General features: G+C 40.2%; 1 protein-coding gene across 1 annotated transcript; it reads left to right on the top strand.

The window, feature by feature from the left end:
- Positions 1-4,247: 4,247 nt before the first annotated feature.
- Positions 4,248-25,399, top strand: TYRP1 (tyrosinase related protein 1). The gene is made up of 7 exons (XM_008145011.3): positions 4,248-4,632; positions 5,907-6,229; positions 8,907-9,111; positions 15,720-15,887; positions 19,597-19,776; positions 23,145-23,291; positions 24,616-25,399. The coding sequence occupies exons 1-7, from the start codon at positions 4,248-4,250 to the stop codon at positions 24,819-24,821; spliced, it is 1,614 nt and encodes a 537-aa protein (XP_008143233.2). The 3' UTR covers positions 24,822-25,399.
- The last annotated feature ends 1,183 nt before the right edge of the window (positions 25,400-26,582 follow it).

Genomic DNA, 26,582 nt, shown 5'->3' with positions numbered 1-26,582 from the left:
GAGTGTTGTTTCAGCTTTCCTCTCTCTTCAATGTTTGACACTCTTATTTCACAGGACTATTTGTAACATCGATTTGGCATTTGTCAATAATGAGGGCATTGTATAAAATACATTTGAGTATTGTAAGGTAGTTATAAATATAGTATTAACTTTATTATTTTTCATCTATTTCAAAATTTCTACCTTTGATTCATTTACTTGTTAAATTAGTATTGATTGATTGTCTGCACTCTACTGATTATTTTTATCTGAGCTTATTTGCTTCAACAATATAGACTTGTCACACATAGTTGACAGATCAGAGCTGAGACTTAGGGAAACAAAGGCAGTTGCTCACTCAGTCAAAGCTGGTCTATTTTATGACTTGAAATACCGCATCTGTCCATTTCCCAGCCTTCCTCTTTTAGAATGTGAGCAATACTTGCAAACCACAAACATTGTGGAGCCCAACGAAGTTGGTTTCAAAACCTGAGATTTCTAATTACAAATTGCATAATTTTAAAAAGGTTTAAACTCCATAAACTTCTGTTTGCCCATTTGCAACACAAGAATAAAAGTAATATTTTAATAACATTTTGAAAGAATGAGAGGTAATGTATGTACAGTACTTAGGGAAATAATAGATGCTCATTCATAGTAGCTAATGAAAATACATTCCTTTCAGCAAGAGCACTGTTTACCAATAGACTGGGAGTAAATACAGCAAATGTCTGCTTCTCGCTCATTTTTAAACATGGCTATATGGCTCTCTAAGAGTGCTTAGGTCAATACTGAAAAAGGACAAAAGGTTATCTTCTGCTAAGTGAAAAACTACAAGAAAACTGAGTAAGTAATAAATATTTCAGGTAGTGCTTAGTATTATGAAAAAGACTAAATCCTAAGAAGCAAGTGATGAATGATGGTATTGGGCATGGAGAGGTCTACCTCAAGTGGGGCGCTTAGGCAAGGCCTCTCTGAAGAGGTAACAGTGGAACAGAGACCTGAATGAAGTGACAGAGTAAGTCATAAAAGACCTGGGGGATGGCTGAGGGAGAAGTAGACATAAGGCACAGAAGCTGTAATAAGCTTGCTCTTAAGCAAAGAACAAGAGGGAGGGCAGTGAGAGGATGGTAGGAGGTCATCAGACATACGAGGGTCCCGATCATATAGGCTTCTATAAGCACTTGGATTTATTCTAAGTGAGTTCAGATGCCATTGAAGGGATTTGTTGAGAGCAGTGGCAATCAGGGATCGGCAATAAAAAGCTCTCTCAGACTGCCGAATGGAGAATAAAACCTTATGTGGAGAATAAATTCCTATGTGCTGGTTAAGCATGGAAAGTGAGGAGATAAACTAGGTTATTGTCATAGGCCAGGTGAGTGATAATGATGGCTCAAAGTTAGGCTGTTAGAACAAGTGATGAACGCAGTTTGCATGAAACGAAGAGAAAGAAACAGTGGCTTTTGCAGGTATGCCCCCCTGTCCCCTGCCCGCCCCCGCCCCCGCCAAGCAACGGGATAAACAATAATTTCATTCACTGAGATGGGAAAGACTGAGGAACATGTTTTAAAAATGTGTGACCAATTAGACATCTAAGTGGACTTAGTAAATAAGAAGTTAGAATATAAGTTAGATCTTCTGGAGAAAGATTGTTACTAGTTATCAACAGGATTCACCTGCTCATGGATGAATTCCATGTGGCCAAATAAGATCGCTCTTGGTAGTGATACCTACGGTGGTGTTCCCACAATCTCCTAGAAGTGCACAAATCCATTAGGGTCCAGAAAGAAAATATCAGAGCATAATTTTATATTTATTCTTACACTTAATTAAATGCTGTGATTCGATACTGATGCCCTTGCCTGCCCCATATCAGTCATTTATGTAACACACTGCACTCGGGGTGTCCTGGGGTAACTGTGAGAATTGTATAACAAAGAGGTGTGATGGACAAAGCTTCATTTTTGTTTTTGTTTCTGTTTTGCTTTCAACATAATACAGCACCTTGTAGTTTACTTATATCTGCACACATAAGCATATAGGAATAGGTTACCTAATTTTTAAAATAGCTTTTTACTATGAACATTTTATTTTGGGATAACTTTAGATATACAGAGAAGTTACACAGTTTCCATACACTCTTCACCCATACATGATTTTAGTATCTTTGTCAGAAGTAAGAAACCCACCTTGGTACATTGCTACTAGATTCAATCAAGAGAGAAAAATGATAATCTACTTCAATCCAGCAACGAGTTGAATTCAAAAAAAATCAAAACAAGCAAAAAAGACTATACACATATTATTTTATATGCATTATGTTTTACAATTAATTTTGCCCTGAATGGATATGAAACCTTAAGATATTGGTTACTGATGGTATAAGGCCATTAAAATTAGCAAGGCATTTAATTAATTTAAAATTAGTACCATTGGCTTAATCCTTGAACAGAAAGTAGGAAAGAAGCGGTTAGTGATCAACTTCTAAACCACAGAAACAGCAGTGAACCTGTGATACTTTGATGAAGAGATGGACACCCCCCAATGCAGGTGAAAGGTACCCAAGGTCAACACCAGCAGGCACCAGGAGGACCAATGGCATGTGACTTGGTGTAATTGTATTTGATGCTTTTCTTTTATATATATTTTTTCTTTTATATTTCTAATAGGAAGGGAGAGGGAGAGAAAGAGATTAGAAACATCAGTGATGAGAGAGAATCATTGATAGGCTGCCTCCTTCACTCCCCACAGTGGGGATCGAGCCTGCATGTGCCCTGACCAGGAATCGAACTGTAACCTCCTGGTTCATAGATCGATGCTCCATCACTGAGCCACACCAGCCAGGCAATTTCATGTCTTTTCTAAAACAATTATTCTCTCTAGAAATGGTAAGAATGGCAGCATTGGTTTTCAAGACCAAACACAATCAAAAGCTACCATCAGGGCCAAGCATTGGCCTAACCTGGTATCACCAGGAAAGAGCCAGTATTCTGATTTCATCCTCTAAAGCAGTGGTTCTCAACCTTCCTAATGCCTCGACCCTTTAATACAGTTTCTCCTGTTGTGGTGACCCCCAACCATAAAACTATTTTCGTTGCTACCTCATAACTGTAATTTTGCTACTGTTAATGAATTATAATGTAAATATCTGTGTTTTCCGATGGTCTTAGGCTCTACAGCATCAGTTCTCAATCTGTGGGTCGCAACTCACAGGTTGAGAACCACTAGCAGGGTCGCCTAAGACCATCAGAAAACACAGATATTTACATTATGATTCATAACAGTAGCAAAATTACAGTTATGAAGTAGCAACAAAAATAATTTTATGGTTGGGGGTCACCACAACATGAGGGACTGTATTAAAGGGTCGCGGCATTAGGAAGGTGGAGAACCACTGCTCTAAAGGTATACATGTCAAAAACAAAAACTCTACACTGGAGACAGACGTTCCCTAGTCTCTCCGATTTGTTGTATTCCAAATGAGTGCCGCTGGCCTTTCAAGCATCACAAGGAAATCAGTGGGGAGGGAATCATGTGCTCACCAAGTACTAAAGGGCAGAAAAACTCACTGATGTGAAAGAGGATTAGTAAAGGGTGCAGAAGAGCACCGGCCCCTCCCAGTTTGGGTGAGCAGATTTGTGATTAGTTATGAGGCAGAAACCCACATGCAATTAACAGCTCTGACATCAGGGGACTGGCCAATATAAAACACTCAGCTCTAAGAGAGCTTCAGCAGAGAATCCCCTCAGGAGTCGAAGGTACTGGAGAGAAGCTCCATGGGAAGTGGGTGGACTCCAGCCAGGCCTCCATTAGGCTGGGGGGATTTTAAATCATGAAAATTAACTTGCTGGAAACCTGCTCCCAATTCCTCTTGCAGCCCCATGGTTAAGTGTAATTAGTGGTGGTGACCTGCTAATGACTGCTTTTGATAAATGGCATCCAGGATGAGTATTTTTTTATAAATAGAAATTAAGACGGAAGAAAACTAAATGACTAGGTTTGGGGATTTAATTACGTGGGTATTATACATGTCAAAATTTTTAAGGTAAATAACTGTTTTTCTGACTTGAATTGTCATGGGACAGATGTGAAAAGCATTTTTAAGGTGGGTTGGAAAGGGCTCATGCCATTTATAACATGCCAAAGGGGGAGGGGAGGGGAAGCCTTGTATAATTCCATTTTGCTTTCTCCTTTTCAGCTTGATTTTTACCTGTGTGCCTCAGTCTCTGCACAAAGGACTGCAGAACCAGAGCCTGGCTTCCATCGGAATGGAAGTTCACAAACTCCTCCCTCTAGGATACATCTTCTTGCCCCTGCTTTTCCCTCAGCAGGCCGGGGCTCAGTTCCCAAGGGAGTGTGCCACCACTGAGGCTTTGAGGAATGGTGTGTGCTGCCCAGACCTGTCCCCCGTGTCCGGGCCTGGGACTGACCCCTGCGGCTCCTCATCAGGGAGGGGCAGGTGTGAGGCAGTGACTGCAGACTCCCGACCCCACAGCCCCCAGTACCCGCACGATGGCCGAGATGACCGGGAGGGCTGGCCCACACGGTTCTTCAATAGGACGTGTCACTGCAATGGCAACTTCTCGGGACACAACTGCGGGACTTGCCGTCCTGGATGGAGAGGAACCGCCTGTGACCAGAGGGTTCTCACAGGTAAGCGGGGGGATGGAATGGCTAGACAGTCCTCCACGAGACCCAAATCATTTGAGCTGGAAGAACATCTGGAAAAATCATACAGCTCAATCCTCTCTGCACAGTTGAGGAAAGAGGCTTACAGAGATTAAGAAATGTATTTAATTTAAAGGAATGAGCTTGGAGCTCAGGTCATCTGAGTAATATTTCCTTCCAGAACATGTGTTGAGCCACCACTGCTGGGAACTGTGCTAGAGGTTTATGACTATACTTTCAGTAACTCCTCAAGGTAGTTATGTAAATTAGCATAGGTGTGGTCCCGAAAGGACACATCCACACCGCTGGTACTCGGAAAACCTGGAATTCATGCTGAGGTCTGTCTACCTCTAATACATGGGCCTCTTCTACTCCCCTTCCTCACCCCACAGTAAATTTTCCCCTGTGATGAGCAAGTTTAGCCATTTTCGATGATGAGCCCAGCCAGCAGCCTAAATAGCAATTAATAACAAGGCATGAAATAGTAGCAGCCAGCAAAACGCGATTGTTTTCTGTGTGCCAGACCAAGGGCTGAACAGAATGTTTATTGAGTCTTTATTATGAGCCAGGCTCCGGTCTAACTGCTTTTTATGTGTAAACCCTTTAAAATGTACAACTCTGCAAAGATATATTATCCTATATAATAAAAGCCTAATATGCAAATTGTCCCCTCAACCGGGAGTTCAAAGCGGAGTTTGACCAGGGGGCAGGGCAGGCCAACCGCCTGCGGGCCCTCCCCACCCCCACCCCCCGCTGGACCCCACCCGTGCACGAATTCATGCACTGGGCTTCTAGTGTTTTATATACACTTTGCAGATGAAAATTGGGGCTTAGAGAAATGTGTGGTCATTGAAAGAGTCTCTGGTCTTCACCACCATGCTACACCACATCTCTTGTTTTTGCAAGATTTATGACATTAAAAACGTAGAAAAGTTTAAGAAAAATGTCAATAGAGAGCAGAAATAAACAGAACACAATCATAAAGTCCACAAGTAAGATGACAGAAAGCTCACAGAATTCTATATTAAATTGGAGAGGGAGGGAGAGAGCAACTGAGGGAGAGACAGAAGGAGGGAGCCAGAGAGATGGGGAGGGAGGGATATATAGTAAGAGGTATTTTTTAAAGTATAAATTTTTTAAACATGCATGCAAATTATCATTACCGGTAAACAGAACATGGTGTGTTAGATTATTATGCTCATTCTCTACCCGTCCCCACAAGGCAGAAGTTTTCATGTTTGCATTTTGTATCCCTAAAGTCAGGAGAAACCTTCTGGATTTAAGTACAGAAGAAAAGAACTACTTTGTCCGGGCCCTGGATATGGCGAAGCGCACAACTCACCCCCGGTTTGTCATTGCCACCAGGAGGTCAGAAGAAATACTGGGGCCAGATGGCAACACCCCACAATTCGAGAACATTTCCATTTACAACTACTTTGTGTGGACACACTATTATTCAGTCAAAAAGACTTTCCTTGGGGCAGGCCAGGAAAGCTTCGGCGAAGTGGACTTCTCCCATGAAGGGCCAGCTTTCCTCACGTGGCACAGGTACCACCTGCTGCAGCTGGAGAGAGACATGCAGGTACGCAGGCAACGTTTCCATGTTCAGAGCCTTTACACACAGGGCGCCTTGTTTGCAAGTCGTTTGAGCCACTGTGTTCCAAAGCGTGGCATAACAAAGCAATCAAAGTTATTGCTCTGCCTTAGGCATTCTAAGTTCCTCCCTGTGCTAATTGCTTATTAACTGATCTTGACCGTTTGTGAAGTGAAAAGAAAGTAATCTCAATGATGAGGAAGGCAAGTGAGACATTTGTAGGTGCGAATGAAAGCACTGGACATGGTCCACGGCTCTGTAATTAAAACAATGACTCATAGTTTGCAATGGAAGAATCTCATTTGATAGGCCCTTCTTCTCAAATGTAAGCCCCTTACTGGTTTGGGTGAAGCAAGTGTGTATGAACTTGCCAGTCTTCCAAGTCCCAAATACATAACTCTTCATACCAGTGGACAATACTAATGTGGTATAGGGTTTAAATGACGTAAAAAGCCCCTTTCCATTTATATTGTCATATTTTCATTGAGCACCATTGTTTTCTGTGCCTCTTATCACTTTGAGGCTTACAGAAGAAATCTATTAAAAATATCCCATTAGTTAGATATCAGTTTTATTTAAGAGGCATTGGCATAAAGTGAACTTCAACCCAAACAGTTATTTCCTGCTTATTTTTAAATGTTTTATTGATTTTCAAGAGAGAGAGTAAAGGAGAAGGGGAGGGAGATAGAAACATCAATGATGAGAATCATCAATTGGCTGCTTCCTGCATGCCCCCTACTGGGGTCAAGCCCACAACCCAGGCCTGTGCCCTGACCAGGAATCAAACCCTTACCTCCTGGTTCATGGATCGATGCTCAGCCACTGAGCCACAGTGACCAGGCTTCCTCTCCATTTTTAAGCACATAAGTGCAAATCACATTAAATTATCTGTTAACAAAGATACTTTATTATTGTGTCTTTTACTAATTGCTCCTTCTCAAGAAAAGTATTGTAATTTTAAAATAAAATTTTAAATTACTAGATCTAGGAAATCAACAAATTAAACCAGTTTTCTATGTGAAACAACTGTAATAAATCCCTCTCCCTAAGTTAAAATCTAAAAATTAACCTAAAAATATATGAAGGCAGAAAAGGTGTTTATTTATCAATGTGTAGTATCCCTGTGCCCAGCATTATTCCAAGAACATAAATGGTTAGAAGAGTGAAAAAAATAATGCATGGCAATACAGAATAAGATATTTGTATGAATGTAGTCTATCCATATGCAGTTCGAGGGTGATTAAATGAATTCATCTGGTATTCTGCACTTCATATTTTATAGCTCTGAATACAAGACATTTAGTAGATTACGAGTAGATAAATCTGTCATTTGTAATCGACTCTAGAGCTTCATGCCTTCAAGTTATTTTCCCATGAGCACACCAAAATGAAAGGGCAGATGGAAAGTATCTAAAAGCTTCAAATTTCGCCTGTGTAAACTTCAACCTCTAGGACTACTTACATTTTTAAAACCCAACAGCACAAGGGATCCAACAAATTACAGTCTATATGTAATGCGCCGTGGAAATGCCACATGAATACGCTCGGGCTCCCAAATGTCAGTTACTGAACCACAAATGACTCTTAATAATCCCTTGGAAGCTGTCACTAATATCTGTGAACCAGAACAATGGCTTCCAAATGAGGACTCTACGTCCCTGGAGACCCATAGCTGGCGATGCCTGGGAAAGCTCTTGGCCCTCTATCACACCCTGAGGGCCAGGGGATGCTTCCTAGAAAGGCTGGAAGTGAAAAAGCAGTAATGTCCCAAATGCATGGAGGCGGAATAAAACAATGGCAATTCCTGCATTTAAATCTGACACTCTCAATGTAACCCCCTGAAGACCAAAAGGAATGGGAAATAACAGGTACCATAAATGTATCTTTTAAGGATCACCCATGTGATCTTGAGTCCGGCATTTTTTAAATCGTTGAGATCAGCCCTAAATGGAAACCAGGCCCCTGTTCTACAGAGCAGCATGCACAAAGAAATACTCTGTTTCCCTTCAGCATGTCCTGGTGGTATGAGCTTTGGGCAGGAGCCTGAATCTTCATAGTTTAGACTCTGAAGCAGAGGTCTCTAAGTAAAACTTCTTTACAGCCCAGGCAGATAAGGTAAGTAAGATAGAGTCTGTGTAGCCTGTGGCCTAAGCAGAATCTAAATGCCTCAAGGCATTCAAGTTAAACTAAAAATAAACAGAAACAAAACAAAAGGTACTGCTCCACAGAACACATTTCAAGGCTGGGTCTGGCTCCAGACCAAGAGTTAGCAGTGCTTGAATTTCAGAAAGGAAAATGAAAGGAGGTGCAAATGTCAAGGAGTAGAAGTGATTATTGATAACTTTTGGCATAATCAATAGAAATATAATTACCTATCTAAAAAAGAAAAGGAAGACCTTTCCCCTGCCCCCTAAAAAAATCAATGGCAGGAACTTCTGTATAATGAGTTGAGTTTAAATCACTCCTGAGCCTAAAGTGACTCCTTTTAGTAAATGAAAAGCTTTGTTAATAAAGTAGTTGAGTCCTCCAGCCCCTCAGACCCACTAACTGGCTTCTAAGTGGCTGAAATGAACTAATAGAAATAGACTGCCAGGGAGGAAACCCGGCAGAGAGAGAGAATTTTAAACAAAAACCAGAGAATGCTAACTGAGTTTCTGTGATCTAGGAAATGTTGCAGAATCCTTCCTTCTCCCTTCCTTACTGGAATTTTGCAACTGGGAAGAACGTCTGTGACATCTGCACCGATGACATGATGGGCTCCAGAAGCAACTTTGATCCCAACCTTATAAGCCCGAACTCTGTCTTTTCTCAATGGCGAGTGGTGTGTGAATCCTTGGAAGATTATGATACCCTAGGAACCCTCTGTAACAGTAAGTTCCAAATGACATCTAGGATTCAGAATTCCCTTTAGGGAGAGAGATCAAATGTGCTGCCTGAAGGCCATTCGTTCTATTAAGGATGTCAGACTAAAATCTATTATTGCAGAGAATTGATGTAATAAAATCAATTCATGAAACAACTAAGATACTCAAGGCAATCTATAAGGTGCAGCAAGGAGAACAGAGTGTCTGTACATTATTATATTTCTTTTCTTGAGCAATCTGGTAAGTGCATTGCTCACTTTCTTATTTTGGAAAGGTCTAATTGTATAACTTAATCCTCTTAGTGCACTCAGCACTGCTTACTGATCATGTGTCTTGTGTTGGAATTTCACAGAAAATGTTTCCCTAGGAAATCTGAAGTACACAGAAAGACTTGGAAGTGCCAAAGGAGTAAATAATAATAATAATAATAATAATAATAAAATAATAAATTATTACATTATGTTATTATTATGTTAATTTAGTCAGAGGGTTAAAAATAAAAATGATATAGAGAATGCTTAACCAGTTCATGCATCCTTGTTCCAGGGATCTGAACACCAGCTCTGCCACAGGTCATTTCTGTCATATATGGATCTGCAACTGAGCTTTCTATTCTCTTCCTTGGATCTTATTATCTGTCCCTGTGCTGCAAACACAAGGTTTTCATTATTAGAGTCTCCTTATCCCCCCTTATTTTTCCTCTTTAGGCATGTCTGGCTATTCTATATAATAAGAGGCTAATATGGAAATTGACCAAACCGAGGAAAGACTGGTCGCTATGAAGCGCACTGACCACCAGGGGGCAGATGCTCAACATAGGAGCTGCCCCCTGGTGGTCAGTGCACTCCCACAGGGGGAGCGCCATTCAGCCAGAAGCTGGGCTCATGGCTGGCAAGCACAGCGCCAGGACCCTCAGGGGATGTCCGCCTGCTGGGGGGAGCAGGCCTAAGTCAGCAGGCCGACATCCTCTAAGGGGTCCCAGACAGCAAGATGGTGCAGGTGGGGCTGAGGGACCCCCACCCCCAGTGCACGAATGTCATGCACCGGGCCTCTAGTTTTCAACTAATGTTCTTCCATATAAAAGTTAGAATTATGGGAATTTATTCTATTATTCTATTCATAACATTTATTCTGCATATATTCTTTAAAGCATCAATTATTTAAATTATTTTCTAAACTTAAAGAGAGACTATTATAAATGGAACAAAGGAATTAGGTGGATTTTCATCATTAGGAGATTATTTAGCTGTGTTTAGGAACAAGAGAAGTGATATGCATGAAATTTTCTTCCATAGAAACTTAAGAATTAAAATAAATGTTTATTTGTTTGGCATGTTTAATAAGTGGTAGCACTTGAGGTAGGGAGATGAAATCGAGGATCAAGATCTCTTTAGATAGTAAAACATTAATCTCTTTCTGACAGGCTATTATATTTTGGCCTGGAAGTTTTTCAGACATTTTCTAATCACCCTCTTGACTGAGTAACAAAATACAGCACAAATTAAATGGGTAAATTAAATTATAGCATAGGAGATTTTTTCATCACAGTTTTTTTTTAATGTAATATAACTCATAATTCTGACACATAGTTTCTTAAAATATTGAACGTATTTTAGGTGGAACAATTTTTAAGTTTACCCCTTGTCTTAGTTCAAGATATAGTAAATGGTAAAAATTGTATTAAGCCAGTGAAAGAAAAAAAAGGAAAGAATATTTTATTGAGCACATTGTGCCTGATATGGTGTTAAATGCTTTAATATCTTATTTACTAGTCATCATAACAATGCTTTTCTCCTACTTTTTTTCCTGAATGAAATTTCCATTCCTGTGGTTTCAATGATCATCTTTTACAGGACAGCCATACTATACATCTTTATATCAAATTGTCCTTAGACTCTCCACACCTATGTTTTCATATGCTTGTTGCACAGTACCTTTCCACTATCTCATTAATGCCCCAAACATGTTGTGTAAATTAACAAAGTGAATTACTGACCCCTAACATTCTTCCTGCCACTAAAATATAGTCTTCAATTTATCAGATGAAAAACATTATTCTTTCTTCACAATACTTCTCAAATCTACTTTCTCCTTCAGAACCCAGAACTTTCCATTCATTTTTGCATGGAAATTGTACAGGACTCAATCCATAGGAAGTTAATATGGAAAGGGATGTAAAGTGCAGCAAAGGAAATATAGTCGATAATATATATAATCACTATGTATAGGGTCAGATAGGTTCTATGCTCAATGGGAAGATCACCTCATCCTATATAATAAAGAGATAATATGCAAATTGACTGTCACACCCTCACACAAGATAGCCACCCCCATGTGGTCACAAGATGGCTGCCACTAGATGGCCAGCAGGGGAGGGCAGTTGTGGGCAATCAGGCCAGCAGGGGAGGGAAGTTAGGGGCAACAAGGCCAGCAGGGGAGGGCAGTTGGGGGCAACTGGGCCTGCAGGGGACAGGGGGTAGTTAGGGGGGACCAGGCCTGCAGGGGAAGGCAGCTGGGGGTGACTGGGCCTGCAAGGGATGGAGAGAAGTTGGGGGGGACCAGGCCTGCAGGGGAAGACAGTTGGGGGGGACCAGAGCTGCAGGGGAAGGCAGTTGGGGGTGACCAGGCCTGCAGGGGAGGGCATTTGGGGGCAACCAGGCCTGCAGGGGAGGGCAGTTAGGGGTGACCAGGCCAGCAGGGGAGAGCAGTTGGGGGCAAATGGGCTGGCAGGGGAGGGCAATTAGGGGAGACCAGGATGCCAGGGGAGGGCAGTTGGGAGCAATCAGACTGGCAGGGGAGCAGTTAGGCATCAATCAGGCTGGCAGGGGAGTGGTTAGGGGGTGATCAGTCTGGCAGGCAGAAGCGGTTAGAGACAATCAGGCAGGCAGGCAGGCAGGCTGGTGAGTGGTTGGGAGCCAGCAGTCCCAGATTGTGAGGGATGTCTGACTGCCTGTGGGATCGCATGTAAAGTGGCAGTCGAACATCCCCTGAGGGGTCCCAGATTGGAGAGGTTGCAGGCTGGGCTGAGGGAACCCCACCCCACCCCCAGTGCACAAATTTCATGCACCGGGCTTCTAGTAAGTTATATAAATGTCTAACCACTATGTTGTACACTTGAAACTAATATATTGTCAACTGTAATTAAATTGTTTTAATTTAAAAATAGATGCAATGGCAGAAGTTGTACATGTACAGATTTTAAAGTCACTACATTAAAATTAAATTGGTTTAACTAGTTTCTTCACTATCAAAATCCTGCTCTACAAAGCTCTATGAGAGCACATTTGAATATAGTGTTTTTGAAACCCATGTAACCAACACTTTCTTTCTTGGGATGTAGTGATCGCTCCCTGAATAGTAATCTTCAAAATATCAGCTTAAATTGATGGGTTAGCTAGTACAGTCTCAAAGTTTTTATAATAATGTATACCTAAAAAATACATGTGCACTTTCCAGTCTCAATATAATCATGTTTTATTTTTATACTAGAGGCCTGGTGCACGAAATTCGTGCACGGGGAGCGGGGGTCCCTCAGCCCAGCCTGCACCCTCTCCAATTTGGAGCATCCCTCTCACAATCCAGGACTGCTGGCTCCCAACTGCTCGCCTGCCTGCCTTCCTGATTGCCCCTAACCACTTCTGCCTGCTAGCCTGATCACCCCCTAACCACTCTCCTGCCAGCCTGATTGATGCCTAACTGCTCCCCGGCCAGCCTGTTTGCCCCCAACTTCCCTCTTCTGCCAGCCTTGTCACCCCTAACTGCCCTCCCCTGCAGGGTTGATCACCCCCAACTGCCCTCCCTTGCAGGCCTGGTCCCTCTCAACTGCCCTCCCTTGCAGGCCTGGTCCTTCCCAACTGCCCTCCCCTGCTGGCCATCTTGTGGTGGCCATGTCTTGTCCACAAGGGGGCAGGATCTTTGACCACATGGGGGCAGCCATCTTGTGTGTTGGAGTGATGGTCAATCTGCATATTACTCTTTTATTAGATAGGATAGAGGCCTGGTGCAGGGGTGGGGGCCAGCTGGTTTGCCCTAAAGGGTGTCCTGGATCAGGGTGGGGGTTCCCTTGGGGTGTGGGGCGGCCTGGGTGAGGGGCCTGTGGTGGTTTGCAGGCCAGCCACACCCCCCAGCGACCCAAGCAGAGGCCCTGGTATCTGGAATTTATTTATCTTCTACAATTGAAATTTTGTAGTCTGGAGTGGAGCCAAGCCTCCTGCTCGCTCCGTGGCAGCAGCCATTTCTGTTGGAATTTACGTATCTTCTATAATTGAAACTTTGTAGCCTGGAGTGAAGGCCTGAGCCGGCCAGGGCTGCAGAAGCTTGGCTTCCTCCATTGCCCGGGCAACCCTAGCCTCCTCCTCTTCCAGCTCTGTGGCTGCCACCATTTCTGTTGGAATTTATTTACCTTCTATAATTGAAACTTTGTACCCTTGAATGGACGCAAGGTCCCACCAGGGTGTGTGGAAAACTTGGCTTCCTTCATTGCCAGGGAAACCCAAGCCTCCCTCCTGCTCTCTGTGGCCACAGCCATCTTGGTTGGGGTTAATTTGCATACTCGCTCTGATCGGCTGGTGGGTGTAGCAGAGTGATGGTTAATTTGTATATTACTCATTTATTAGATAGGATTATATAAAGTTATTTTTATATTATATAAAGCTATTTATGATAATCATTATGTTAATTATAAAGCATACAATTAGGATTTCTATGAATGAGGTAAAGTGAAAATGGGTAGACGTTGAAATATTATCTCTTTCACCCAGTAACTTATTCTCTAAGGCATGAGCACTCCTCTCTGGAGACCACTGAGGCAGACTAACAAAAACTGCTCCTAATCAAACTCTTCTCCTCCTACCCACCTAAGGCCTCTCCCACTTCATGAATTAAACATAACTTTCTCATCTTGCTGTTTGATTTCTTCACATTATGGTTCTTATCTAATTTTTCATCTTTCCCACCATCCAATAATCTTACATTGCCACGTAGCCCAGGCAAGCTATCCCCCAAAACAGGCCCTCTTTTACAAAAACATGATCTATCCCATATAACAACATGTACCAAACAACTATTTAGCAACTATTAATGCCAGGCACTGTACCAAAACTGGGGCACATACTAGTGAGTAAGAACAGATAGAGTTCTTGCTCCAATGGGGCTTATCCTATATCAGTGATGGCGAACCTATGACACGCGTGTCAGCACTGACACGCGTAGCCATTTCTGATGACACACGGCCGCTGAGGCGGCCGCATGCCGAGGATGAAACATTTGCTGCTCCTGAGGATGAAACATTTTCGAAATAATGTTTTTTCCTCAATGTGACACACTACCTGAGTTATGCTCAGTTTTTTGGCGAAGTTTGACACACCAAGCTCAAAAGGTTGCCCATCACTGTCCTATATAATAAAAGGGTAATATGCAAATTGACAACGGCACAATGACCGGGAACTACTGGTTGCTATGATGCGCACTAACCACCAGGGGGCAGACGCTCTATGCAGGAGCTGCCCCCTGGTGGTCAGGGCACTCCCACAGGGAGAGCTCCACTCAACCACAAGCCGGGCTGATGGCTGCGAATGCAGCGGAGGTGGCGGGAGCCTCTCCCACCTCCTTGGCAGTGCTAGGGATGTCCATGGGGAGCAGGCCTAAGCCATCAGTCAGACATCCGCCAAGGGCTCCCGGACTTCCAGAGGGACGTGTGATTACCAGCTTAGGCCCGATCCCTTGGGGAGTGAGCCTTAGCCAGCAGGTGGACATCCCCCAAGGAGTCCCAGACTGTGAGAGGGTGCAGGCTGGGCTCTGGCCTTCCCCCCCGCCCCCTGAGTGCATGAATTTTCATGCCCTGGGCCTCTAGTTTATATTTGGAAGAAAGCTTATCATCTCCTGTTATTATCCCTGCCTAAAATAACTCCTATTTCACATGTGGAAATTCTCCTCAGTACTTCAGGGCACTTTCTGGATCCACCCAACTGGGAAAGATATTTCCTTCCCTCCCTTAAGAGGCATCTATCATATGATCCCTAGTATCACAGCTCTTTGCTCAGTTGTTAGTCTTACTGCCCTTCAAAAGACTTTAATTATTTCTGACATAACTTCCTGAAAAATATGTTCATTGAAATTAAAGATTGTTTTTCTTTCTTTCTCTGAGGACTGAAAGAGAAAGCATTCAAGTACAAAACTCCATATATATATATATATATATATATATATATATATATATATATATATATATATATATATATGAAATATAGATTTCAGTGTAGAATTTAGGTTTATGAGATTATTTGGACAAAATTCAATTTTCCATGGAATGTTTATTTTAATATATTCTCATGAAAGAAGCATATGTTGATTTAAGAAACACTGGGACCTCTATCTGTTATTGTGATCACTTCTTTCGGATGATTTTACGTGTCACTTATCTATTCTTCTCAGAGAAGTTGACATGATAACTTAGATTTTCTTACTTTATGCCACTGAAAAGCATTTTAAAAAATTATCTTCTCTACCAAGAAGAACCTATTATTCAGGGTCCATGCTATATATAAAATGTTAAAGGGCAATAATAAGATCTCTAACCATTCTCTAAATGTTTGCATACCCCATCTTCTTCCCAGGCACTGAGGGAGCGCCAATTAGGAGGAATCCAGCTGGAAACGTGGCTAGACCAATGGTGCAACGGCTTCCTGAAGCGCAGGATGTCGCTCAGTGCTTAGAAGTTGGTTTATTTGACACACCACCTTTCTATTCCAACTCTTCAAACAGTTTCCGAAACACAGTGGAAGGCAAGTAAACAAAATTGGTGCTTTGAATTGATTTAGTTATCACAGTAAACTGAAGTACTCACATTCAGATCTCTTTGAAAAAAAATTTAAATGCCATATTGATCCAATTAGTTTATCTGAATGGTGCTGCCAATATGATATATTACAATTTTCTGCTCAGAAAAGGACTTCCTCAAGTAAAAGTGTCAAACCACGAAAGTCCCTTTTATCTAAATTCTCACCCGAGGATATATTTTTATTGATTTTAGAGAGAGAGGAAGGGGAAGAGAGAGAGAGAAAAAAACATCGATGTGAGAGAGAAACATTAATCAACTGCCTCCCATATGCGCTCCAACTAGGGACCTGCAACCTAGGTATGTGCCCTGACCCTGGAATCAAATCCACAACTTTTTGCCTTTTGGTGTATGACACAATGCTCCAACTAACTGAGCCATCCAGCCAGGGTCCACAAAACTCTCTTAAGCATAAGAGAAGCTCTTGGAAATTGTTTGCAAATCTCTTAAATACTTAAAAAGTATTTAAACTCAAATTTATGGCAGGTGACTGGCCAATATGTGTATAACTATATCAAATTCTAGTATAGACAAATAACATTGAACCTTTCAGAGCTTACTGAAGTTTTTCTTAAAAATTTGAAAATCTGAACAATTTATTCACATTCTGTAAAGCCTGGTTTTGGCACATGTTTATTCAGGTTAGTATTACCCTGTACCTTTTTAAATAAAGGTCTATAAAAATTCAATCTAGCATATAGTGACATTTAGTTTAAATTTCCTTAGTTAATTCCAAGTATTTTAAAATTGAGTAAACTGAGGTCCAAACAAGTGAAATTAATTTCCCAAGATATTCAGCTAGCTAGTAACAGCACAGATTCAAACCCAAACTCTCTAAGTTCGGTGTCTTTATTCAATAAATTTTGAAATCCATAAATCATGCTTGATATATACAGGAAGGGGCAAAAGTAGGTTTACAGTTGTGAGTATGCAAAATAGTTTATTCTTATATTCTTATTTATGAATTGTATATTTTCCATATGAAAAACTGTAAACCTACTTTTGCCCAACCCTGTATTTAATATATTAAAATAGAAAAACTTTTAACTTTATTATAAACTTGTTATTGTCCAATATTACCTTAAATATAGCATTGCCCATGTTAGACACACACACACACACACACACACACACACACACACACACAAATGGGCACTGATCTCTCTGTCCCATAATTTAAGATATTTGATGTATAAATCTGATAATTATTTTCAACTCTCTCCCTTTTATTATCAAAATTATATGCCATCTGCTCTCTTTATGTTGATTTTGATAACTATATGTGAATCACTTATTTGTAGATAATTCAATAAATTATCACTATTAAATTGACTAAACATATACTGTATATAAAAAATGAGTTTATAAGTACTGATTTATAAGTGAACTAGAGGCCTGGTGCATGAATTCGTGCACAGATAGGGTCCGGCCAGCCCGCCCCAATGGAGGCCCATTGGGCCAGCGTGGGGGAGGGGCCATGGGTGGTTGGCTGGCCATTGCCCCTCCCCTGACCGGGATGTTGGGGTCAATCTGGGGCTGGGCTGGCCAGGGGATGGGGTGATTGGGGCCCAGAGCAGGCTGGTTGGCTGCTGCAGTGCGCGTCATAGCCACTGGTCATTCCAGTCATTCTGGTCATTCCCCCATTCTGGTTGCTTGGCTTTTATATATATCAGTGGTTCTCAACCTTTCTAATGCCACTAATATCTTCTGATGGTCTTAAGCTCTATAGCAGCAGTGGTTTTGCTACTGTTATGAATCATAATGTAAATATCTGTGTTTTCCGATGGTCTTAGGTGTGACCCACAGGTTGAGAACTGCTGCTGTAGAGCCTAAGACCATCGGAAAACATAGATATTTACATTACAATTCATAACAGTAGCAAAATTACAGTTATGAAGTAGCAACGAAAATAATTTTATGGTTGGGGGTCACCACAACATGAGGAACTATATTAAATGGTCGCAGCATTAGAAAGGTTGAGAACCACTATTGATGCCTATTAATTAGGCATCAATAAGCTATATGCAGATTATATCTTATTGATGCCTAATTAAGTACAACATATACTGATTTCTTTTTTTTCCTGTTTTTTATTATCTTTATTGTTGAAAGTATTACAGATGTCTCCTTTTATATTCCCCCCATTGACTCCCTCCATCCACCATGTGCCCCTCCCAGACCTTCACTACTCTATTGTCAGTGTCCCTGGGCTATGCACATATGCATATAAGTTCCCCAGTTAGACTGAGTTCTTGGCAGAATTTATAAAAAGACTAGTGCTAGCCACATGCCACATACACTGCAGACAATCATTAAACATTTGAATAAAAAAATAATGGAACTGATGTATGAACATGAATGAATAAATAAATGTGTAATTACACAAGTAAGTTAATGTATTTTAAATTTGAATTTTGTTTTATAATATATAACCTTTCCCTGATCTCCCACCTCTGGTCCTTCAAGCCAATAAGAAGACACACATATAACTCCATCCCACATCACAGACACTCTGTTTTTGTTTGTGATCTATTCTCAATATCACCATATAACATGGGAATATATATGGGAAATATGTAAGTTATATTATACTAGAGGCCTGGTGCATGAATTCATGCACCAGTGGGGTCCCTCACCCTGGCCTGTGCCCTCTTACAATCCAGGACCCCTCAGGGGATGTCAGACTGCTGGTTTCAGCCTGATTCCTGCAGGCCAGGCTGAGGGACCCCTCCAGTGCATGAATCCGTGCACCGGGCCAGTTTCTGCCTGATCCCCACAGGCCAGGCTGAAGAACCCCACCAGTACAAAAATCTGTATACCAGGCCTTTAGTATGCATATAAGATCTTTGGTTAATCTCTTCCCGCCCACCGCCCCTTTCCCTCTGAGATTCATCAGTCTGTTCCATGTTTCCATGCCTGTTCATTGAGCTTCTTCCCCCTGGTGGTCAGTGCACGTCATAGCTACTGGTTGAACAAATGGTCGAACATTGGACAGTCATTTAGGCTTTTATATATATAGATAATACATATGTTTATTATATGTAAAATGGAGATATATGTGGAAATATGAATATGGAATAGACATCATTATCAAAAGTTCTATAAATGTTTTGAGGGCAGGCTCTCCAGATGTTTAAAACTAATACAGAGATGTTAAAAAAGCCCTGAGAAATTGTAACTTCTCCACAACAGTAAGTTTCTAAAAATAAATATGCTGACAGTCATTTAAAGGGAATAATATAGGAAACTAAAGTAATATCTGGCAATTTAAGTTCCAGGACAATCAGAGTGGTCTCCCAATTGTGTCAGCAGTTTTCAGTAGAAGCTAGAGATTTCCACTGTTATATAGAACGATGTTTGCCTTGTGGAAATAGAGTATTCTATGTATTTTGATTGGTATCCTTTGCAGGTCATTATTTTTAACCTGGAGGCTACATTTAGAATGCCATGCCACTAGTTTAAAACCAAGCTAGTTCTGGGTATAGCAAACAAATGTCGCTAACCAAAGGTACAGAGAAATAATGCTATTATGTTAAGGTAAAAACTGTCCAGGCAAGCTTAGGAAAAACTGTTGCTCAGTATAATCACTGCTGTTGACCTGACAAGTAGAATATTTGTAATGATTTTTACTATTCTCATTCTATTTTTATATCTAGGTTACAGTGATCCCATGGGAAGGTATGACCCTGCTGTTCGAACCCTTCACAATTTGGCTCATCTATTCCTGAATGGAACAGGGGGACAAACCCATCTATCTCCAAATGATCCTATTTTTGTCCTCCTGCATACTTTCACTGATGCAATCTTTGATGAATGGCTGAGGAGATATAATGCTGGTGAGACATTTTTATATGCTTTTCGCGGGCTCAGCAAAAAAAGATTGTTCGGATGGCATAGCTATCACTTCAGGCTAAGCCCTTGACACACATAAACTACATTTCAAAATAAGGCAAAAATAGCTCTATTATCTAGCCATTTCCAAATACTCCAAACCATTTTGACAAGGCAGACAAGAAGTCTATCAGAATTGCTATAGTAAGATGATATTTACTAGCATTCAATAGAACTAAGCAGTTAATCCCTTCTCATTTTTACTGTTTCCCAAATTTTTCTTCCTCATATCTTCCAATGACCATTCTAATTGCTTTTTAATATAGACAGGAAATTCTTACAGAGCTCTTCTTTGATACTCCAAAAGAGAAAAAATATTACACTCATAACCGATAGTTTTGATTTTATTACTTTATGAACTCTCACAAATGGAAATTTTGCTCAACTTGAAGAGATGGTGTTGGTTTTTATATCACGCCATAGAAAATCTCTTTTTAAGTTCATTTTAACATATTTTTAAACTCTTATTTACAAGGTCACTTTCTCTTAGTTTCTACTCAGCTGAGAGATTTATATTACTTTTATTTATTTTTTTCACATTACTTTTCAATTTGTTCCTCTGGTTAAAACATTGTAAATTTTTATATTTTAAAAGTGTCCTAAATGTTGACTTCTGTGCCTTTATCTCATCATGCATATAAACATAATATTTGAGATTAACTACCTATTCATTTATCCACCCAATTCAGCCAGTCCCTTATTTTCTTGTATGTGTTTGTGTGTGTACAGTAGTAGTTCTTAATTCAACCTGGTTAAGACCATTAATTGATGAGTTGGTCAAAATAGTATGTTCCATTATTTTTAACCTGGAGGCTACATTTAGAATGCCATGCCATTAGCTTAAATCCAACCTAATTACAGATATAGCAAACAAATATCACTAACCATAGGTGCAGAGAAACAATTCAATTATATTAAGGGAAAAACTGTCCTGGCAAGCTTAGGAAAAATTGTTGCTCAGTATAATCACTGCTGTTGACTTGACAAGAGAAATATTTTTAATGAGTTTTACTATTCATCAGAAAAATCATTTAACAAGCGAATAACTTACATACAAATATTGGTTCATTTATCAATCTGCTATGAATTCACTGGTTGGAGTTCCACCTCATTTTCATGTGTATTTACGTACATACATATGACTATAATGCATTATCTATAATAAAGAGAGATGGGAGCCATAGAAAGGTTATGTTAAAATCCAATTGCTATTGTTTGTTACTTTTACTATTATTTCTCCCTTCATTTTAATGGCTATAACTTAATCACACAGCTGAAGCTGACCTGGATAATGCTGATTAAGTGAAGGTGAAATGGAAGTTTACAAATCCAACTTATTAATTTTAATATCTAACTTGAATAAATAATGTTCTGCAATATACCAACATGTGAGTTTCTTGAAGACAGGAATTTTGTCTGTTCAAAGCTATAGCCCCATGCCTAGATCAGGAGCTCAACAGGTGTTACTAGATAAATACTTAAGCATCAAAAATATAAACACTACCTGCCATTTCTAGAATCAATTGTTCTTCAAACTAGATTCTAAAATTCTCTTCTGTGCTTCATGGAAACACATGGACTGTCCAGATAATGTACTTCCTACAAACACAATCTGACACTTCACTAGCTTTCTCACATATCCCAGCTCTTCTCAATATATTTCCACTCATGTAGTGCCCAAGCCCACTTGCATCTCTGGCTTTGTAACATTCCAGCTGGTAATTAATTGTAACAACATATAGAACAATCAACAAACTACAACTTTTGCCACAAAGGACATTTCAGTACTTTTAACCCTTATGACAAAAACTCACCAATGATATAAATACCTGCAACTTGTATTTAAATAGAACAGTCGCCCTTTGTCTACAGGGGAAATGTTCTGAGAGCTCCAGTGGATGCCTGAGACTGCGGATAGGAGTGAACCCTAGAACAGCATGCATTATGTTTTTTTCCTTTAGGTACATACCTAGGGTAAAGTTTCATTTATAAATTACACACAGTATAGATTCACAATAATAACTAGCAGTAATATAGAACAAATATAACAATATCTATATATATAAAAGCCAAGTGACCAAAACAACGGAACCACCAGAACAACTGGAATGACTGATCACTATGAGGTCCACCACAGTGAGAAACTGGCCAGATCAGGGCCCCAATTGGCACCCCCAACCTCTTATTGCCCCTTCCCCCCCCCACTAGCCTGGCCCCTGATCGCCCTCCCACACCCCGATCAGGGGGTACCCACTGGCCAACTGCCTGCAGCCCCTCCCCCAGCCGACCTCCCACCTGATTGGGAGTGGGGCTGGCTGGCCAACCTCCTGCATCCCCTCCCCCCCGCCGACCCGGCCCCGATCGGACCCCACCCATGCACGAATTCATGCACTGGGCCTCTAGTATTTTAATAAGTTATATGAATGGCTTTGGGGCAGTTACCTGAACACAAGCACTGCAATAGCACAACACTAATGTGATAACTGAGAGGATGCTAAGTGACTAACGAGCTGGTGGCATATACTGAGTGGATATGCTGGGCAAAGGGATAATGCACTTTGTGGGCAGGACAGAGCAGGAGGGTTAAAATTTCATCATGCTACTCAGAACTGAGCACCATTTAAAACTTATAACTTTTTATTTCTGAAATTTTCCATGTAATATTTTCAGACCACAGTTGACTGTGGGTAACTGAACCGTGGACAACAAAACCATGGGTCAGGGGAGACTACTGTAGAAAGAGGAGAGGTAGCAGGAAGCAAGTACAATTCCAACACCGTGATTCGAAATTTTAAGTGTTTTTTGTTAACAGAGTAAAACCCGAGGAACAAGTTAATATTTATTTCTTTAAAAGTAAACAGAAAAAAAGAAAATATACCAAAGAGAAACATTCACAGTCAAGGAGAAACCTCCATTAGAAACTATCTCTCAAATTTAAATCATAGATGATGTTACAGCAAACTATAGACCCATCTTTTCTTTACCTTTGAAAAAATAAATTTAATTGATTTTATTAAAATCTGTTTCTGTAATTTAAAAGTAAAACAATTAATGAGCATCAAAGATGACAAAATACTAAAACACGCCAGCTTTTGAACTTGCTTTTTCTATGGGATAATACATTAATTAGTGCTATAATCAAGGCATTTGAAATCTGCTTTATGCAATTCCCTGTTCTGCTGTAGTAAAACTTATGTCTTTATTCATTGTAAAATACGAAAGAATGTTTTTAATGTTATGCTTGAATATTTCAGGACACCTTTAGAAAATAACTATATACTAATATTAATAATGTGTTTTTGGCATATTTTAGATATATCCACATTTCCATTGGAAAATGCCCCTATTGGACATAATAGACAATACAATATGGTGCCATTCTGGCCTCCAATAACCAACACTGAAATGTTTGTTACTGCTCCAGATAACCTGGGATATACTTATGAAGTTCAATGGCCAGGTGAGTATTAAAAATGTATTTTTATTGTGGAAATTTTCAAAAGCAATATGTTACCTTTAAAAGTAAACTAATCACAGTATTCTTGAGGCTGATATTTCCCACTTGCATTTAGAAACATTCATTTAGATTTTCCTTTGGGGATAAAGAGAGTGAACGTAACATTTGTTGCCAGCCCACTCTGACCTGGTATTGCGCTGATTATATAGCACACTATCTCATTCAATCCTTACACCCCTCCGTGAGAGGGTCATAATCCTGATTTTACAAATATAGAAGACAAGGCTTAGCGAGGGTAACTGTCAAAGGTCACATGCTTAGTAAGCAGAGAAAATGAGTTTTGAGCTTAGCCCCCTAATTTTTCTACATTATAATGTGCTTCTGTTTATCCTTAAAATTTTTTTTTAATGGCATGAGGTACTCTGAGCTGTCCTTTCTGAGATTTTGAAATGCAAAACTTTGTTTAAATTTAAATTTATTTTTCAAGAAAGGCAGTAGGATTCAGTGGAAAAACACAGGGTTTGGATTCCGAAAGACCTGTACTCCAAAACCAATTCTATTATCTACTAATCAAATGACCTTGGGCAAGTGACATAGACTCTTAGCCATTATTTCCTCATGTTTAGAATGAAAATAACTACCCTAATGGAATCTACTCATTATGAGAAACTAGAGGCCCAGTGCATGAAATTCGTGCATGGGGGGGGAAGTGTCCTTCAGCCCAGCCTGCACCCTCTCCAATCTGGGACCCCTCGAGGGATGTCCGACTGCCCGTTTAGGCCCGATCCTACCAGGATCGAGCCTAAACGGGCAGTCGGACATCCCTCTCACAATCCAGAACTGCTGGCTCCCAACTGCTTGCCTGCCTGCCTTCCTGATTGCCCATAACCACTTCTACCTGCCAGCCTGATCACCCCCTAACCACTCCCCTGCTAGCCTGATTGATGCTTAACTGCTCCCCTGCCAGTCTGATTGCCCTTAACTACCCTCCCCTGCAGGTCTGGTCACCTCCAACTGCCCTCCCTTGCAGGCCTGATCCCTTCCAACTGCCCTCCCCTGCTGGCCATCTTGTGGCAGCTATCTTGTGTCCACATGGGGGCAGCCATCTTTGACCACATGGGGGCAGCCATCTTGTGTGTTGGAGTGACGGTCAATTTGAATATTACTCTTTTATTAGATAGGATTAGAAAGTGCCACCAAGATGACAAGTGCTATACAATAAAAATTAAGTATGAGGATTTCAGTAAAGTGTCTAAATTTAGTATCCAATTTTTGATGGCAACTATTAGCAGATTTATTTTTTGCTCTTGTTTTATTTTTCAAATAGGTCGGAGTTTTCATATTTCTGAGATTATTACCATAGCAGTGGTTGCTGCTTTATTGCTGGTTGCAGTCATTTTTGTGGGCGCTTCTTGTCTGATTCGTGCTAGAAGCAACATGGATGAAGCCAATCAGCCTCTCCTCACTGACCAGTATCGACACTATGCTGAAGAATATGAAAAAATCCCGAATCCTAATCAATCCATGGTCTAACTATAAAAGACCGATTGTCTTACACAATAGTATTACAAAAGCCCTATGCTGAACAATAATAGATTGAGTTACTAACTGTATTTTCTTTCACTCTGTTCCTTTCTTCCTATGCCTGCACATGTTGGAATTAAAGCTCCAGAAATCACTTTCCAGAGCTGGGAAGAATCACAACATTTTCCTTTTTATTTCAAACAGTAGGTTGCACCCACTCCGTGTGTTTAAGCAGAAAGGTCAAGAATTTGGGCATGTTTTAAAGGTCAATTATATGACAATGTAAATAAGCTGCTTTTGCTTTGTTTAAAAATCATAAAGAAAAATCATGATTGATAGGAAATTCCTGATTAAAATACATGAGTAAGTGTTTCAACAGTATTAAGATGTAAATATATTTCCATTCTTTGACACTGACCAACCGATGTAAAGGAAGCCACATTTATTAGTTAAAGTAATTTACGTGGAATTATAAATGGGACTCTAATTAACTTCTTCAAAATGGTCTTCCCCTTTTGGTACCAGCATATTTAGTGTAAGGTTCAAGACCAAAACAAAATCACAATCTTTGTCACATTTTAGACAAATAAAAGCATCACTTTGTTTAAGAGAGAATTGATATTGCCTGTCTGCCACTGTGTTCTCCGACCTCTCAATTTGCTGAAAAAGGAACTACCCATCCATACATTTCCTCTTCTAGTAGCTCAGAGATCCACAGGAAGGCACGAAGGTGAAGAACCTGCATCACAGTGCTCTACAAATAGCATTCAGTTAGTTGTGTTTTATTCAAATAGCTCTCTCTTATCACTTATCACACTTTCCTGTGTTTTCAATTAAAATATTATTTCACTGGTCCTCTTTATTTTTATCTTTTTAATTTTTAAAAATGTTTATATTAAATTGAGAGAGAAAAAAAACATTGATCTGAGAAACATCTATCTGCTGCCTCCTGCATGTCCCCTACTGGGGATCGAGCCCACAACTCAGGCATGTGCCCTGACCAGGAATCAAACTGGTGAGCCACACGGCCTAAGGCTGGTCCTCTTTCTTATGCAGTTCTGCAAGAATGTCATTCTTTATCTTTCTAGCTGTTATACATTTTTCTCTTTTTGACCTGATATTGAAACAATATTCCCAATGAAGAACTCTCTAGGTTGGTTGCAGTAGACAAATATTTTAGTTAAAATTGGTAAAAAGTAAATAATAACAATAGTATTCATACACTACTGAAAATGGCTAGTCTGATATTCCCAACTCAATAAACAAAGCAAGATTAAAGTACTGTATACCTGAGTGGTTACTAGTTTTCTCTACATTAATAATCTTAAGGCTATGTTTTAAAGATAGACAAAACGTGTTAATAAAATAGAATGCATATAGGAATAGCCTATTTTTAACTTTCAAATAGCAGCACTCATTTTATTCTCTTATAATCATTTTGATTTACATACTCATGGCTTTTCAGAAAAATTACTGTATACGATGTTTTTATATAAGCATCGATGAAACTAAGTCCCACACTTTATATTTTTGAAGTTAATAGTTATTTATATAAATAATTATCCATTTCATAAATATTTATTAAGTGCATATAGGTTTCAAACACAGTTCAAGGTAATGTTGATTTGAGGAAGGGAAAGTCAGAAATATAAAATAGAGAAGGTCACATTTGACTTGGGCCTCAAGGAATGCTAACGAATTTACCAAATACAAGGTTTGGGAAGGGCTTTCCATGCAAGAGTGACAGCATTAGCAAAGTCAAAGAAATTT

The sequence above is a fragment of the Eptesicus fuscus genome, chromosome 15 (assembly GCF_027574615.1).
Source record: "Eptesicus fuscus isolate TK198812 chromosome 15, DD_ASM_mEF_20220401, whole genome shotgun sequence".
Taxonomy (NCBI): domain Eukaryota; kingdom Metazoa; phylum Chordata; class Mammalia; order Chiroptera; family Vespertilionidae; genus Eptesicus; species Eptesicus fuscus.
The sequence above is the reverse complement of the archived record's forward strand: the minus strand, read 5'-3'. Positions and strand labels throughout refer to the sequence as shown.